The 16,393-nt window shown below is 48.5% G+C and overlaps 1 protein-coding gene across 1 annotated transcript; it reads left to right on the top strand.

Moving 5' to 3' along the window:
- Positions 1-2,518: 2,518 nt before the first annotated feature.
- Positions 2,519-4,219, top strand: LOC124029061 (vegetative cell wall protein gp1-like; the record flags this gene model as incomplete). The annotated part of the gene is made up of 2 exons (XM_046340914.1): positions 2,519-2,746; positions 2,841-4,219. Coding segments are annotated over 2 exons (1,607 nt in total), but the record flags the coding sequence as incomplete, so codon positions are not given.
- Positions 4,220-16,393: the final 12,174 nt, after the last annotated feature.

The raw sequence follows: 16,393 nt of genomic DNA, 5'->3' as shown, positions 1-16,393 counted from the left end.
CCTATATAGTGGTACTACTATAGACCAAAGCCCTATTCCCTATATAGTGGTACTACTATAGACCAGGCCCTATTCCCTATATAGTGGTACTACTATAGACCAGGGCCCTATTCCCTATATAGTGTACTACTATAGACCAGAGCCCTATTCCCTATATAGTGGTACTACTATAGACCAGAGCCCTATTCCCTATATAGTGGTACTACTATAGACCAGAGCCCTATTCCCTATATAGTGGTACTACTATAGACCAGAGCCCTATTCCTATATAGTGGTACTACTATAGACCAGGGCCCTATTCCCTATATAGTGGTACTACTATAGACCAGGGCCCTATTCCCTATATAGTGGTACTACTATAGACCAGGGCCCTATTCTATATAGTGTACTACTATAGACCAGAGCCCTATTCCCTATATAGTGGTACTACTATAGACCAGAGCCCTATTCCTATATAGTGGTACTACTATAGACCAGAGCCCTATTCCCTATATAGTGGTACTACTATAGACCAGGGCCCTATTCCCTAGTGGGTACTACTATAGACCAGGGCCCTATTCCCTATATAGTGGTACTACTATAGACCAGAGCCCTATTACCTATGTAGTGGTACTACTATAGACCAGAGCCCTATTCCCTATATATTGCACTACTATAGACCAGAGCCCTATTCCCTATATAGTGGTACTACTATAGACCAGGGCCCTATTCCTATATAGTGCACTACTATAGACCAGAGCCCTATTCCTATATAGTGGTACTACTATAGACCAGGGCCCTATTCCCTATATAGTGCACTACTATAGACCAGAGCCCTATTCCTATGTAGTGGTACTATTATAGACCAGAGCCCTATTCCTATATAGTGGTACTACTATAGACCAGGGCCCTATTCCTATATAGTGGTACTACTATAGACCAGGGCCCTATTCCCTATATAGTGGTACTACTATAGACCAGGGCCCTATTCCTATATAGTGCACTACTATAGACCAGAGCCCTATTCCTATATAGTGGTACTACTATAGACCAGAGCCCTATTCCTATATAGTGGTACTACTATAGACCAGAGCCCTATTCCCTATATAGTGCACTACTATAGACCAGAGCCCTATTCCCTATATAGTGTACTACTATAGACCAGAGCCCTATTCCCTATATAGTGTATTACTATAGACCAGAGCCCTATTCCCTATATAGTGTATTACTATAGACCAGAGCCCTATTCCCTATATAGTGTACTACTATAGACCAGAGCCCTATTCCCTATATAGTGGTACTACTATAGACCAGGGCCCTATTCCCTATATAGTGGTACTACTATAGACCAGGGCCCTATTCCCTATATAGTGGTACTACTATAGACCAGGGCCCTATTCCCTATATAGTGCACTACTATAGACCAGAGCCCTATTCCCTATATAGTGTACTACTATAGACCAGAGCCCTATTCCCTATATAGTGGTACTACTATAGACCAGAGCCCTATTCCCTATATAGTGCACTACTATAGACCAGAGCCCTATTCCCTATATAGTGGTACTACTATAGACCAGAGCCCTATTCCCTATATAGTGCACTACTATAGACCAGAGCCCTATTCCCTATATAGTGCACTACTTGGGGAAAAGGGTACAATTTGAGACACATGCAGGTAGAAAATAGCCTGCTCTCTAGAGTTTCCTGCTTGTTGTCAGAGGTCTGTGTGTGTGTGTGTGTGTGTGTGTGTGTGTGTGTGTGTGTGTGTGTGTGTGTGTGTGTGTGTGTGTGTGTGTGTGTGTGTGTGTGTGTGTGTGTGTGTGTGTGAGTGTGTGTGTGTGTGTGTGTGTGTGTGTGTGTGTGTGTGTGTGTGTGTGTGTGTGTGTGTGTGTGTGTGTGTGTGTGTGTGTGTGTGTGTGTGTGTGTGTGTGAAGGGGTGCGTTGAAGCACCTGTCCTGTGTAACCACCCGTGCTACTGCGCTTATCTGAACCCGCTCGGTTCAGGTGGCTTCCACAGGTTTGCGTCAGACTCTGCTCCCTGAGGCCCTGACTGGCTGATGGCAGCTCCGCCTCTTCCTGTCTCAGTGTTCATTGATCTTAAGTGAATTGTTGCTTCCCTGCTTCTGTGTGTGTACGTGTGTGTGTGTGTGTGTGTGTGTGTGTGTGTGTGTGTGTGTGTGTGTGTGTGTGTGTGTGTGTGTGTGTGTGTGCGTGCGTGTGTGTGTGTGTGTACGTGTGTACGTGTGTGTGTGTGTTTGTGTGTGTTTGTGTGTGTGTGTGTGTGTACGTGTGTATGTGTGTGTGTGTGTGTTTGTGTGTGTGTGTGTGTGTGTGTGTGTGTGTGTGTGTGTGTGTGTGTGTGTGTGTGTGTGTGTGTGTGTGTGTGTGTGTGTGTGTGTGTGTGTGTGTGTGCCCCAATACCCCAGATCCCCAGCCCTAGATACTTAGTCCAAGTTCCCCAGCCCCAGTCCCCTGCCCCAGATCCCAAGAGCCCCAGCCCCAGATCCCCAGTTCCCCTGCCCCAGATCCCCTGCCCCAGATCCCCAGATCCCAAAATCCCAGATCCCCATCCCCAGATTCCCAGTTCCCCTGCCCCAGATCCCCATCCCCAGATCCCCAGCCCCAGATCCCCAGATGCCCAGCCCAGATCCCCAGATCCCCAGTGTCCCAGCCCAGATCCCCATCCCCATACCCCAGCCCCAGAGCCCCAGCCCCAGATCCCTAGCACCAGATCCCCAGATCCCCAGATCCCCAGCCCAGATCCCCAGTGTCCCATCCCCAGATCCCAGCCCCAGATCCCCAGTTCCCCTGCCCCAGATCCCCAGCCCCAGATTCCCAGATCCCCAGTTCCCCATCCCCAGATCCCCAGCCCCAGATCCCCAGATGCCCAGCCCAGATCCCCAGATCCCCAGTGTCCCAGCCCCGGGTTCCCCATCCCCAGATCCCCAGCCCCAGAGCCCCAGCCCCAGATCCCCAGATCCCCAGCCCAGATCCCCAGATCCCCATATCCCCAGCCCAGATCCCCAGATCCCCAGTGTCCCAGCCCCAGATCCCCATTACCATATCCCCAGTACCCCAGATCCCCAGCCCAGATCCCCAGATCCCCATATCCCTAGCACCAGATCCCCAGATCCCCATCCCAGATCCCCAGGTCCCCAGTGTCCCAGCCCCAGATCCCCATCCCCAGTTCCCCAGCCCCAGATCCCCAGCCCCAGATCCCCAGATCCCCCAGCCCAGATCCCCAGATCCCCAGTGTCCCAGCCCCAGATCCCCATCCCCAGATCCCATGAGCCCCAGATCCCCAGACCCCCAGCCCCAGATCCCCATCCCCAGATCCCCAGCCCCAGGTCCCCAGTTCCCAGCCCCAGATCCCCAGATCCCCAGCCCCAGATCCCCAGCCCCAGATCCCCAGCCCCAGATCCCCAGATGCCCAGCCCAGATCCCCAGATCCCCAGTGTCCCAGCCCCAGATCCCCATCCCCAGATCCCCAGAGCCCCAGCCCCAGATCCCCAGCACCAGATCCCCAGATCCCCAGATCCCAAGCCCAGATCCCCAGATCCCCAGTGTCCCAGCCCCAGATCCCCATCCCCAGTTCCCCAGCCCCAGATCCCCAGCCCCAGATCCCCAGATCCCAGCCCAGATCCCCAGATCCCCAGTGTCCCAGCCCCAGATCCCCATCCCCAGATCCCCCAAGAGCCCCCAGATCCCCAGACCCCCAGACCCCCAGCCCCAGATCCCCATCCCCAGATCCCCAGCCCCAGATCCCCAGTTCCCAGCCCCAGATCCCCAGATCCCCAGCCCCAGATCCCCATTCCCAGATCCCCAGCCCCAGATCCCCAGTTCCCCTGCCCCAGATCCCCAGTTCCCCAGCCCCAGATCCCCAGATGCCCAGCCCAGATCCCCAGTGTCCCAGCCCCAGATCCCCATCCCCAGATCCCCAGAGCCCCAGCCCCAGATCCCCAGCACCAGATCCCCAGATCCCAAGCCCAGATCCCCAGATCCCCAGTGTCCCAGCCCCAGATACCCATCCCCAGTTCCCCAGCCCCAGATCCCCAGCCCCAGATCCCCAGCCCCAGATCCCCAGTTCCCCTGCCCCAGATCATCAGCCCCAGATCCCCAGCCACAGATCCCCAGCCCCAGATCCCCAGCCCAGATCCCCAGTTCCCCTGCCCCAGATCCTCAGCCCTCAGCCTCAAATAAAATCCTCACGGTCGTGTCAAATAAAACACACCATGTTTGAGTTGGGCAATATAACATACCGCCGGCTAGTTCGGTTGTCTGTTTCCAATCAACAACAAAGATGGAAAAAAACAAGATGTTTTGTTGCTTCACATTTACTTCTCGTAAATGCGACTTCAGTCTGGCATTTCCTCTGTTGTTATCCAGCAGGTGTTTAACCCTAAACCCCACTTTTCTCATAACAAGTTTTATTAAACTGACGGTTGTTGCTAAAAAATGGAGAAAAAAAAACTCCTTAATGAATTGCCTTTCGTTTATTGGTTTTTCAACATTATTATAAACAACACTTCTTAAAAACGTACTTTGCTGTTACAATAAAAAATGATTCAATGCAAGCTATTGGTGAAAATATTGTGATTACTCAGGTCTGTAGTCCTTCCTTACGTGGTCGTTGTTGCTAAATATCCTGGTTACCCATCCCTCCCATCCACCCACTTCCTACCTCTAACAAATATACCAGACTTAATGACGTTGGGGTAATCTTCTGGCCATTTCCTACTTAATGGGTGACCGTCGTTTGAATCCGTTTGTTGTGGTAAATGGTATTTGTCTTCATAGTCTCTCTTTCAAAGAGTAAATGACTAAATAGCTCTCCGTCTATCCCTCCTTCTCTCTACTCCGTCTATCCCTCCTTCTCTCTACTCCGTCTATCCTCCTTCTCTCTACTCCGTCTATCCCTCCTTCCCTCTACTCCCTCTATTCCTCCTTCTCTCCACTCCCTCTACTCCCTCCCTTCCCTCTACTCCTCTATTCCTCCTTCTCTCCACTCCCCTCTACTCCTCTTCCCTCTACTCCCTCTATTCCTCCTTCTCTCCACCCTCTTCCCTCCTTCCTCTGCTCCCCTCTGTTCCTCCTTCTCTCCACTCCCTCTACTCCCTCCTTCCTCCACTCCCTCCTTCCCTCCACTCCCTCCTTCTCTCCAATCCCTCCTTCTCCACTCCCTCTACTCCCTCCTTCTCCACTCCCTCCTTCTCTCCACTCCTCCTTCTCTCCCTCCCTCTACTCCTTTCCCTCCACTCCCTCCTTCTCTCCTCCCTACTCCCTCCTTCCCTCCACTCCCTCCTTCTCTCCACTCCCTCTACTCCCTCCCTTCTCCACTCCCTCCTTCTCTCCACTCCTCCTTCTCTCTCCACTCCCCCTCCTTCTCTCCACTCCCTCCTTCTCCCACTCCCTCTCTCCTCCTTCCTCCACTCCTCCTTCTCTCACTCCCTCTGCCCCTCCTTCCCCTCCACTCCCTCCTTCTCTCCACTCCCTCCTTCTCTCCACTCCCTCTCTACTCCCTCCTTCTCTCCACTCCTCCTTCTCTCCATTCCCTCCTTCTCTCCACTCCCTCCTTCTCTCCACTCCCTCTACTCCCTCCTTCCCTCCACTCCCTCCTTCTCTCCACTCCCTCTACTCCCTCCTTCTCTCCACTCCCTCCTTCTCTCCCACTCCTCCTTCTCTCCTCCTCTACTCCTCCTTCTCTCCACTCCCTCTCTCCCTCCTTCTCTCCACTCCCTCCTTCTCTCCACTCCTCTCTCCCTCCCTCTCTCCACTCCCTCTTCTCTCCTCCCTCTACTCCCTCCTTCTCTCCACTCCCCTCTATCCCTCCTTCTCTCCACTCCCTCCCTTCTCTCCACTCCTCTACTCCCTCCTTCTCTCCACTCCCTCTATCCCTCCTTCCTACTCCCTCCTTCCCTCCACTCCCTCCTTCTCTCCACTCCCTCTACTCCCTCCTTCCTCCACTCCCTCCTTCTCTCCACTCCCTCCTTCTCTCCACTCCCTCTACTCCCTCCTTCCCTCTACTCCCTCTATCCCTCTACTCCCCTCTATCCCTCCTTCTCTCTCCCCTCCTTCTCTCACTCCCTCTACTCCCTCCTTCTCTCCAGCTCCCCTCTACTCCCTCCTTCTCTCCTCCCTCCTTCTCTCCACTCCCTCTACTCCCTCCTTCTCTCCACTCCCTCCTTCTCTCCCTCCTCTACTCCCTCCTTCTCTCCACTCCCTCTACTCCCTCCTTCTCTCCCTCCCCTCCTTCTCTCCACTCCCTCCTTCTCTCCACTCCCTCTACTCCCTCCTTCTCTCCACTCCCTCCTTCTCTCCACTCCCTCTCTCCCTCCTTCTCTCCTCCCTCCTTCTCTCCACTCCCCTACTCCCTCCTTCTCTCCCTCCCTCTACTCCCTCCTTCTCTCCCTCCCTCCTTCTCTCCACTCCCTCTACTCCCTCCTTCTCTCCACTCTCTACTCCCTCCTTCTCTCCACTCCCTCCTTCTCTCCACTCCCTCTACTCCCTCCTTCTCTCCACTCCCTCTACTCCCTCCTTCTCTCCACTCCCTCCTTCTCTCCACTCCCTCTACTCCTCCTTCTCTCCACTCCCTCTACTCCCTCTTTCTCTCCACTCCCTCCTTCTCTCCACTCCCTCCTTCTCTCCCTCCCTCTACTCCCTCCTTCTCTCCACTCCCTCTACTCCCTCTTCCATCTACTCCCTCTATCCCTCTACTCCTCTATCCCTCCTTCCCTCTATCCCTCCTTCCCTCTATCCTCCTTCCCTCTATCCCTCCTTCCCTCTCCTCCCTCTATCCCTCCTACCCTCTACTCCCTCTACTCCCTCTATCCTCCTTCTCATTTAAACCTCTACTGTTTAAACCAATGGGGACAAAAACTTTAAAATGTTAATGATTATCGTGTGTGTGGAGATTGAGATGGAGAATTGGTCTCATATCGAGAAGGAGAGTTGGCCTCATATTGAGACGGAGAGTTGGCCTCATATCGAGACGGAGAATTGGCCTCATATCGAGATGGAGAGTTGGCCTCATATCGAGATGGAGAATTGGCCTCATATCGAGGCGGAGAGTTGGCCTCATATCGAGATGGGAGAGTTGGCCTCATATCGAGACGGAGAGTTGGCCTCATATCGAGATGGAGAGTTGGCCTCATATCGAGATGGAGAATTGGCCTCATATCGAGATGGAGAGTTGGCCTCATATCGAGATGGAGAATTGGCCTCATATCGAGACGGAGAATTGGCCTCATATCGAGACGGAGAGTTGGCCTCATATCGAGATGGAGAGTTGGCCTCATATCGAGACGGAGAATTGGCCTCCTATCGAGATGGAGAGTTGGCCTCATATCGAGATGGAGAGTTGGCCTCATATCGAGATGGAGAGTTGGCCTCATATCGAGGCGGAGAGTTGGCCTCATATCGAGACGGAGAGTTGGCCTCATATCGAGGCGGAGAGTTGGCCTCATATCGAGATGGAGAGTTGGCCTCATATCGAGACGGAGAGTTGGCCTCATATCGAGATGGAGAGTTGGCCTCAGAGTTGGCCTCATATCGAGATGGAGAGTTGGCCTCATATCGAGACGGAGAGTTGGCCTCATATCGAGACGGGAGAGTTGGCCTCATATCGAGACGGAGAGTTGGCCTCAGAGTTGGCCTCATATCGAGATGGAGAGTTGGCCTCATATCGAGACGGAGAGTTGGCCTCAGAGTTGGCCTCATATCGAGACGGAGAGTTGGCCTCATATCGAGATGGAGAGTTGGCCTCAGAGTTGGCCTCATATCGAGACGGAGAGTTGGCCTCAGAGTTGGCCTCATATCGAGACGGAGAGTTGGCCTCAGAGTTGGGGGGGTTGAATGGATGCTGATCAGAAGTTTGCCAAGTCAAGATATCCAAGCATCCTTTTTGACACCATTTTCCCCATATATAGTGCACCACTTTTCACAAAGTTCCATACTGTATGTATCTGGTCTAAAGTAGTGCACTATGTAGGGAACAAGGCTGCCATTTTGGGACGGAATGCTTCAAAACCCGTTATTAACCGGGTCTCAGATAACAGACTCTTCCATGGTCCCAGTTAGAGGTCTGTGTCTCATTGATAAAGTGAAGTTAGGACGGGGCACACTGCCCCACACGGCACCGTCTGCTTCAACAAGACAAACCTCTTGAATACAGGGATCTGTGGGGAAACACAGCATCCTCTTTCCTGTCGTGACATCAGCACACAAAGCTTGGGTTCCCATTTGTTTGGCTCTAAAGCATATCAGCACACAAAGCTTGGGTTCCCATTTGTTTGGCTCTAAAGCATATCAGCACACAAAGCTTGGGTTCCCATTTGTTTGGCTCCAAAGTATATCAGCACACAAAGCTTGGGTTCCCATTTGTTTGGCTCTAAAGTATATCAGCACACAAAGCTTGGATTCCCATTTGTTTGGCTCTAAAGCATATTAGCACACAAAGCTTGGGTCCCCATTTATTTGGCTCTAAAGTATATCAGCACACAAAGCTTGGGTCCCCATTTGTTTGGCTCTAAAGTATATCAACACACAAAGCTTGGGTTCCCATTTGTTTGGATCTAAAGTATATCAGCACACAAAGCTTGGGTCCCCATTTGTTTGGCTCTAAAATATATCAGCACACAAAGCTTGGGTTCCCATTTGTTTGGCTCTAAAGCATATCAGCACACAAAGCTTGGGTTCCCATTTATTTGGCTCTAAAGTATATCAGCACAAAGCTTGGGTTCCCATTTGTTTGGCTCTAAAGTATATCAGCACACAAAGCTTGGGTTCCCATTTGTTTGGCTCTAAAGTATATCAGCACACAAAGCTTGGGTTCCCATTTGTTTGGCTCTAAAGTATATCAGCACACAAAGCTTGGGTTCCCATTTGTTTGGCTCTAAAGCATATCAGCACACAAAGCTTGGGTTCCCATTTGTTTGGCTCTAAAGCATATCAGCACACAAAGCTTGGGTTCCCATTTGTTTGGCTCTAAAGCATATCAGCACACAAAGCTTGGGTCCCCATTTGTTTGGCTCTAAAGTATATCAGCACACAAAGCTTGGGTTCCCATTTGTTTGGCTCTAAAGTATATCAGCACACAAAGCTTGGGTCCCCATTTGTTTGGCTCTAAAGCATATCAGCACACAAAGCTTGGGTCCCCATTTGTTTGGCTCTAAAGCATATCAGCACACAAAGCTTGGGTTCCCATTTGTTTGGCTCTAAAGCATATCAGCACACAAAGCTTGGGTTCCCATTTGTTTGGCTCTAAAGCATATCAGCACACAAAGCTTGGGTCCCCATTTGTTTGGCTCTAAAGCATATCAGCACACAAAGCTTGGGTTCCCATTTGTTTGGCTCTAAAGCATATCAGCACACAAAGCTTGGGTTCCCATTTGTTTGGCTCTAAAGCATATCAGCACACAAAGCTTGGGTCCCCATTTGTTTGGCTCTAAAGCATATCAGCACACAAAGCTTGGGTTCCCATTTGTTTGGCTCTAAAGCATATCAGCACACAAAGCTTGAGTTGGGGTGGGCAGTCTATGTTTGTTTTTCTATGATTTGGGGATTTGTATGTTTCGACCTAGTATGGTTCTCAATCAGAGGCAGGTGTCATTAGTTGTCTCTGATTGAGAATCATACTTAGGTAGCCTGGGTTGCACTGTTTCTTTGTCGGTGATTGTCTGTGTTAGTTGCTTGTGTCAGCACAGTTCTCATTATAGCGTCACGGTCGTTATTCGTTTATTGGTTATTGTTTTGGTATAGGTTGTGTTCAGTGCTTTCTTTAATTAAACATCTCCTTCTGTAGCTCAGTTGGTAGAGCATGGCGCTTGTAACGCCAGGGTAGTGGGTTCGATCCCGGGACCACCCATACGTAGAATGTATGCACACACATGACTGTAAGTCGCTTTGATAAAAGCGTCTGCTAAATGGCATATATTATTATTATATTATTATATATTAACACATACCACGCTGCATTTTGGTCCTCCGATCCTTCTCGCCTCTCCTCTTCAGATGAAGAGGAGGACGACCGTGACATCCTTTCAGAGTTTGACGTGACGGTGTTAGGTTTTGTTAGCTGTTGTTAGCTCAAATCCACATTACAATCTAGGATCCATAGAACCCTCAAGGTTATCTGCCTTCACTGGGTTTACATATATCATCTTGTTTTTGTATTAGTTTTAGTATCTTGTCTAAAGAACCAAAGGTTCTATATAGAACCCTAAATAACCCTTTTGTTCTAAGAGTGCAATCTAAGAGTGTAATCTAAGAGTGTAATCTAAGTGTGTAATTTAAGAGTGTAATCTAAGAGTGTAATCTAAGAGTGTAATCTAAGAGTGTAATCTAAGTGTGTAATCTAAGTGTGTAATCTAAGAGTGTAATCTAAGAGTGTAATCTAAGAGTGTAATCTAAGAGTGGAATCTAAGTGTGTAATCTAAGAGTGTAATCTAAGAGTGTAATCTAAGAGTGTAATCTAAGAGTGTAATCTAAGTGTGTAATCTAAGAGTGTAATCTAAGAGTGTAATCTAAGAGTGGAATCTAAGAGTGGAATCTAAGAGTGGAATCTAAGTGTGTAATCTAAGAGTATAATCTAAGAGTGGAATCTAAGTGCGTAATCTAAGAGTGTAATCTAAGAGCGTAATCTAAGTGCGTAATCTAAGTGCGTAATCTAAGTGCGTAATCTAAGTGCGTAATCTAAGTGCGTAATCTAAGAGTGTAATCTAAGTGTAATCTAAGTGCGTAATCTAGAGTGTAATCTAAGAGTGTAATCTAAGTGCGTAATCTAAGTGTGTAATCTAAGAGCGTAATCTAAGTGTAATCTAAGAGTGTAATCTAAGAGCGTAATCTAAGAGCGTAATCTAAGAGTGTAATCTAAGTGTGTAATCTATCTCTAAGAGTGTAATCTAACTGCGTAATCTAAGAGTGTAATCTAAGAGTTTAATCTAAGTGTGTAATCTAAGAGTGTAATCTAAGAGTGTAATCTAAGAGTGTAATCTAAGTGTGTAATCTAAGAGTGTAATCTAAGTGTCTAATCTAAGTGCGTAATCTAAGTGCGTAATCTAGAGCGTAATCTAAGAGCGTAATCTAAGAGTGTAATCTAAGTGCGTAATCTAAGTGCATAATCTAAGTGCGTAATCTAAGAGTTTAATCTAAGTGTGTAATCTAAGAGTGTAATCTAAGAGTGTAATCTAAGTGTGTAATCTAAGAGTGTAATCTAAGTGTGTAATCTAAAGTGTAATCTAAGTGTGTAATCTAAGAGTGTAATCTAAGTGTGTAATCTAAGAGTGTAATCTAAGAGTGTAATCTAAGAGTGTAATCTAAGTGTGTAATCTAGAGTGTAATCTAAGTGTCTAATCTAAATCGTAATCTAAGTGCGTAATCTAAGTGCGTAATCTAAGTGTGTAATCTAAGAGTGTAATCTAAGAGTGTAATCTAAATGCGTAATCTAAGAGCGTAATCTAAGTGCGTAATCTAAGTGTGTAATCTAAGAGCGTAATCTAGAGCGTAATCTAAGAGCGTAATCTAAGAGCGAATCTAAGAGCGTAATCTAAGAGTGTAATCTAAGTGTGTAATCTAAGTGGTAATCTAAGAGCGTAATCTAAGAGCGTAATCTAAGAGTGTAATCTAACTATTAATCTAAGTGCGTAATCTAAGAGTTTAATCTAAGTGTGTAATCTAAGAGTGTAATCTAAGAATGTAATCTAAGAGTGTAATCTAAGTGTGTAATCTAAGAGTGTAATCTAGTGTCACAATCTAAGTGCGTAATCTAAGTGCGTAATCTAGAGCGTAATCAAGAGCGTAATCTAAGAGTGTAATCTAAGTGCGAATCTAAGTGCATAATCTAAGTGCGTAATCTAGAGTGTAATCTAAGATTGTAATCTATGTGTAATCACAAGGAGTCTAATCTAAATTGTGTAATCTAAGAGTGTAATCTGTGTGTAATCTAAGAGTGTAATCTAAGTGTGTAATCTAAGAGTGTAATCTAAGTGTGTAATCTAAGAGTGTAATCTAAGAGTGTAATCTAAGAGTGTAATCTAAGTGTGTAATCTAAGAGTGTAATCTAAGTGTCTAATCTAAATGCCAGCTGCTGAAAATGAGCTCCTGTATTTATTGAGATTTAAATGTTTTTAGAGTGAAGTACATCGAAAAAATCAAGAGAAAACTGCAAGACTCAATAGAAGACAAAACAAGGAACAAACTAAACAAGACAGGCTTTTGAAAATTAACTATTTTTTCATAAAATTGTACAGTTATCTTAGCTAGGTGAATTGCTAGCAGAATTGTTTACTTGTTGCCAAGCAGTTGCTAGGGACTCTCCTGGAAGAAGCTAGCTAGCTTACAAAGAATAACAACAAAAATATCTAGTTAACAGAAGAAAGGAAGACAAAATAAGGACAAAAGAAGGACAGAAGAAAAAGGAAAAGAAAGAGGACAACAAAGTGAAACAGTCAGCACTTCTATTGCAACTTCGCATTTCGTCGTCCTAACGTAGTCTACACTGCTATCTGCCCAGCAGCTAGCCAGCTAGCAAACGTCCACCGTCTACCGAATAGCAGCACTGTAGAAACTATTACACTCAACTGAACGACTTGATTAGTGTAGTGTTAGCTAGCTACATAGTTGTCTTTGCTGTCTTCGTATCCAAGATAATTGTGTAGTTTAGAGCGTGTAGTCTTAGAGTGATTATCTTAATTTACCGAGGTTAGCTAGCCAGCTATTTGTCGTCCTTAACGTAGGAGACACTGCTAGCTAGCCAACAGCTAGCCAACGTCTACTGAATAGAACTTCCGCACTCAACAACCCGGTCGCATTCCGCTCGCTCCACAGGTAGTATCACATTTTTCATTTCATTTCATTACAGCACAACGGTTTGATTTGTTTGATCGTAGCTAGCTACATAGCTAGCTACATAGCCGTCTGTGTATCAAAGATAATTGTGTAGTCTAGAGCGATTTTCTAGGTTAGCTAGCCAGCTATTGTCGTTCTTTTAACGCAACGTAACGTAATCAACACTGCTAGCTAGCCAGCTAGCCCCGAATAGCAGCACTGTAGAAACTACTACACTCAACGGAACGACTTGATTAGTGTAGTGTCAACAACGCAGCCACTGTCAGCTAGCCTACAAAGTCAACAACGCAGCCACTGCCAGCTAGCCTACTTCAGCAGTACTGTATCATTTTTTAATAATTTTAGTCAATAAGATTCTTGCTACGTAAGCTTAACTTTCTGAACATTCGAGACGTGTAGTCCACTTGTCATTCCAATCTCCTTGCATTAGCGTAGCCTCTTCTGTAGCCTGTCAACTATGTGTCTGTCTATCCCTGTTCTCTCCTCTCTGCACAGACCATACAAACGCTCCACACCGCGTGGCCGCTGCCACCCTAATCTGGTGGTCCCAGCGCACGACCCACGTGGAGTTCCAGGTCTCCGGTAGCCTCTGGAACTGCCGATCTGCAGCCAACAAGGCAGAGTTCATCTCAGCCTATGCCTCCTCCAGTCCCTCGACTTCTTGGCACTGACAGAAACATGGATCACCACAGATAACACTGCTACTCCTACTGCTCTCTTTCGTCCGCCCACGTGTTCTCGCACACCCCGAGAGCTTCTGGTCAGCGGGGTGGTGGCATAGGGATCCTTATCTCTCCCATGTGGTCATTCTCTCTTCTCCCTTACCCATCTGTCTATCGCCTCCTTTGAATTTCATGCTGTCACAGTTACCAGCCCTTTCAAGCTTAACATCCTTATCATTTATCGCCCTCCAGGTCCCCTCGGAGAGTTCATCAATGAGCTTGATGCCTTGATAAGCTCCTTTCCTGAGGACGGCTCACCTCTCACAGTTCTGGGCGACTTTAACCTCCCCACGTCTACCTTTGACTCATTCCTCTCTGCCTCCTTCTTTCCACTCCTCTCCTCTTTGACCTCACCCTCTCACCTTCCCCCCTACTCACAAGGCAGGCAATACGCTCGACCTCATCTTTACTAGATGCTGTTCTTCCACTAACCTCATTGCAACTCCTCCAAGTCTCCGACCACTACCTTGTATCCTTTTCCCTCTCGCTCTCATCCAACACTTCCCACACTGCCCCTACTGGATGGTATCGCGCCGTCCCAACCTTCGCTCTCTCTCCCCCGCTTACTCTCTCCTCTTCCATCCTATCATCTCTTCCTCTGCTCAAACCTTCTCCAACCTATCTCCTGATTCTGCCTCCTCAACCCTCCTCTCCTCCCTTTCTGCATCCTTTGACTCTCTATGTCCCCTATCTTCCAGGCCGGCTCGGTCCTCCCTCCCGCTCCGTGGCTTGACGACTCAATGCGAGCTCACAGAACAGGGTTCCGGAAGGCCGAGCGGAAATGGAGGAAAATCCCGCCTCCCTGCGGACCTGGCATCCTTTCACTCCCTCCTCTCTACATTTTCCTCCTCTGTCTCTGCTGCTAAAGCCACTTTCTACCACTCTAAATTCCAAGCATCTGCCTCTAACCCTAGGAAGCTCTTTGCCACATTCTCCTCCCTCCTGAATCCTCCTCCCTCCCCCCTCCCCTCTCTGCAGATGACTTCGTCAACCATTTTGAAAAGAAGATCGACGACATCCGATCCTCGTTTGCTAAGTCAAACAACACCGCTGGTTCTGCTCACACTGCCCTACCCTGTGCTCTGACCTCTTTCTCCCCTCTCTCTCCAGATGAAATCTCGCGTCTTGTGACGGCCGGCCGCCCAACAACCTGCCCGCTCGACCCTATCCCCTCCTCTCTCTCCAGACCATTTCCGGAGACCTTCTCCCTTACCTCACCTCGCTCATCAACTTATCCCTGACCGCTGGCTACGTCCCTTCCGTCTTCAAGAGAGCGAGAGTTGCACCCCTTCTGAAAAAACCTACACTCGATCCCTCCGATGTCAACAACTACAGACCAGTATCCCTTCTTTCTTTCTCTCTCCAAAACTCTTGAACGTGCCGTCCTCTGGTCAGCTTCTCCCGCTATCTCTCTCAGAATGACCTTCTTGATCCAAATCAGTCAGGTTTCAAGACTAGTCATTCAACTGAGACTGCTCTTCTGTATCACGGAGGCGCTCCGCACCGCTAAAGCTAACTCTCTCTCCTCTGCTCTCATCCTTCTAGACCTATCGGCTGCCTTCGATACTGTGAACCATCAGATCCTCCTCTCCACCTCTCCGAGTTGGGCATCTCTCGGCGCGGCCCACGCTTGATTGCGCTCCTACCTGACAGGTCAAGCTTGCTCAGGTGGCGTGGCGAGAATCTGTCTCCTCACCACGCGCCCTCACCACTGTGTCCCCAGGGCTCTGTTCTAGGCCCTCTCCTATTCTCGCTATACACCAAGTCACTTGGCTCTGTCATAACCTCACATGGTCTCTCCTATCATTGCTATGCAGACGACACACAATTAATCTTCCTTTCCCCTTCTGATGACCAGGTGGCGACCGCATCTCTGCATGTCTGGCAGACATATCAGTGTGGGATGACGGATCACCACCTCAAGCTGAACTTCGGCAAGACGGAGCTGCTCTTCCTCCCGGGAAGGACTGCCCGTCCATTGGATCTCGATCCATCACGGTTGACAACTCCATTGTGTCCTCCTCCCAGAGCGCTAAGAACCTTGGCGTGATCCTGGACAACAAACTGTCGCTTCAATTCAACATCAAGGCGGTGGCCCGTTCCCTGTAGGTTCATGCTCTACAACATCCGCAGAGTACGACTCCTGCTCACACAGGAAGCGGCGCAGGTCCTAATCCAGCACTGGTCATCTCCCCGCCTGGATTACTGCAACTCGCTGCTGGCTGGGCTCCTGCCTGTGCCATTAAACCCCTACAACTCATCCAGAACGCCGCAGCCTGCCTAGTGTTCAACCTTCCCAAGTTCTCTCACGTGTTCCCCGCCCGCTCTCTCCACTGGCTTCCAGTTGAAGCTCGCATCCGCTACAAGACCATGGTGCTTGCCTACGGAGCTGTGAGGGGAACGGCACCTCAGTACCTCCAGGCTCTGATCAGGCCCTACACCCAAATAAGGGCACTGCGTTCATCCACCTCTGGCCTGCTCGCCTCCCTACCACTGAGGAAGTACAGTTCCCGCTCAGCTCAGTCAAAACTGTTCGCTGCTCTGGCTCCCCAATGGTGGAACAAACTCCCTCACGACGCCAGGACAGCGGAGTCAATCACCACCTTCCGGAGACACCTGAAACCCCACCTCTTTAAGGAATACCTAGGATAGGATAAAGTAATCCTTCTCACCCCCCCTTAAAAGTATTTAGATGCACTATTGTAAAGTGGTTGTTCCACTGGATGTCATAAGGTGAATGCACCAATTTGTAAGTCGCTCTGGATAAGAGCGTCTGCTAAATGACTTAAATGTAAATGTAAATGTAAATGTAATCTAAGTGCGTAATCTAAGAGCGTAATCTAAGAGTG

This window comes from Oncorhynchus gorbuscha, unplaced genomic scaffold (assembly GCF_021184085.1).
Source record: "Oncorhynchus gorbuscha isolate QuinsamMale2020 ecotype Even-year unplaced genomic scaffold, OgorEven_v1.0 Un_scaffold_5380, whole genome shotgun sequence".
Classification (NCBI taxonomy): Eukaryota; Metazoa; Chordata; class Actinopteri; order Salmoniformes; family Salmonidae; genus Oncorhynchus; species Oncorhynchus gorbuscha.
Note: the sequence above shows the minus strand (reverse complement) of the source record. Positions and strands in the feature narration are given on the sequence as shown.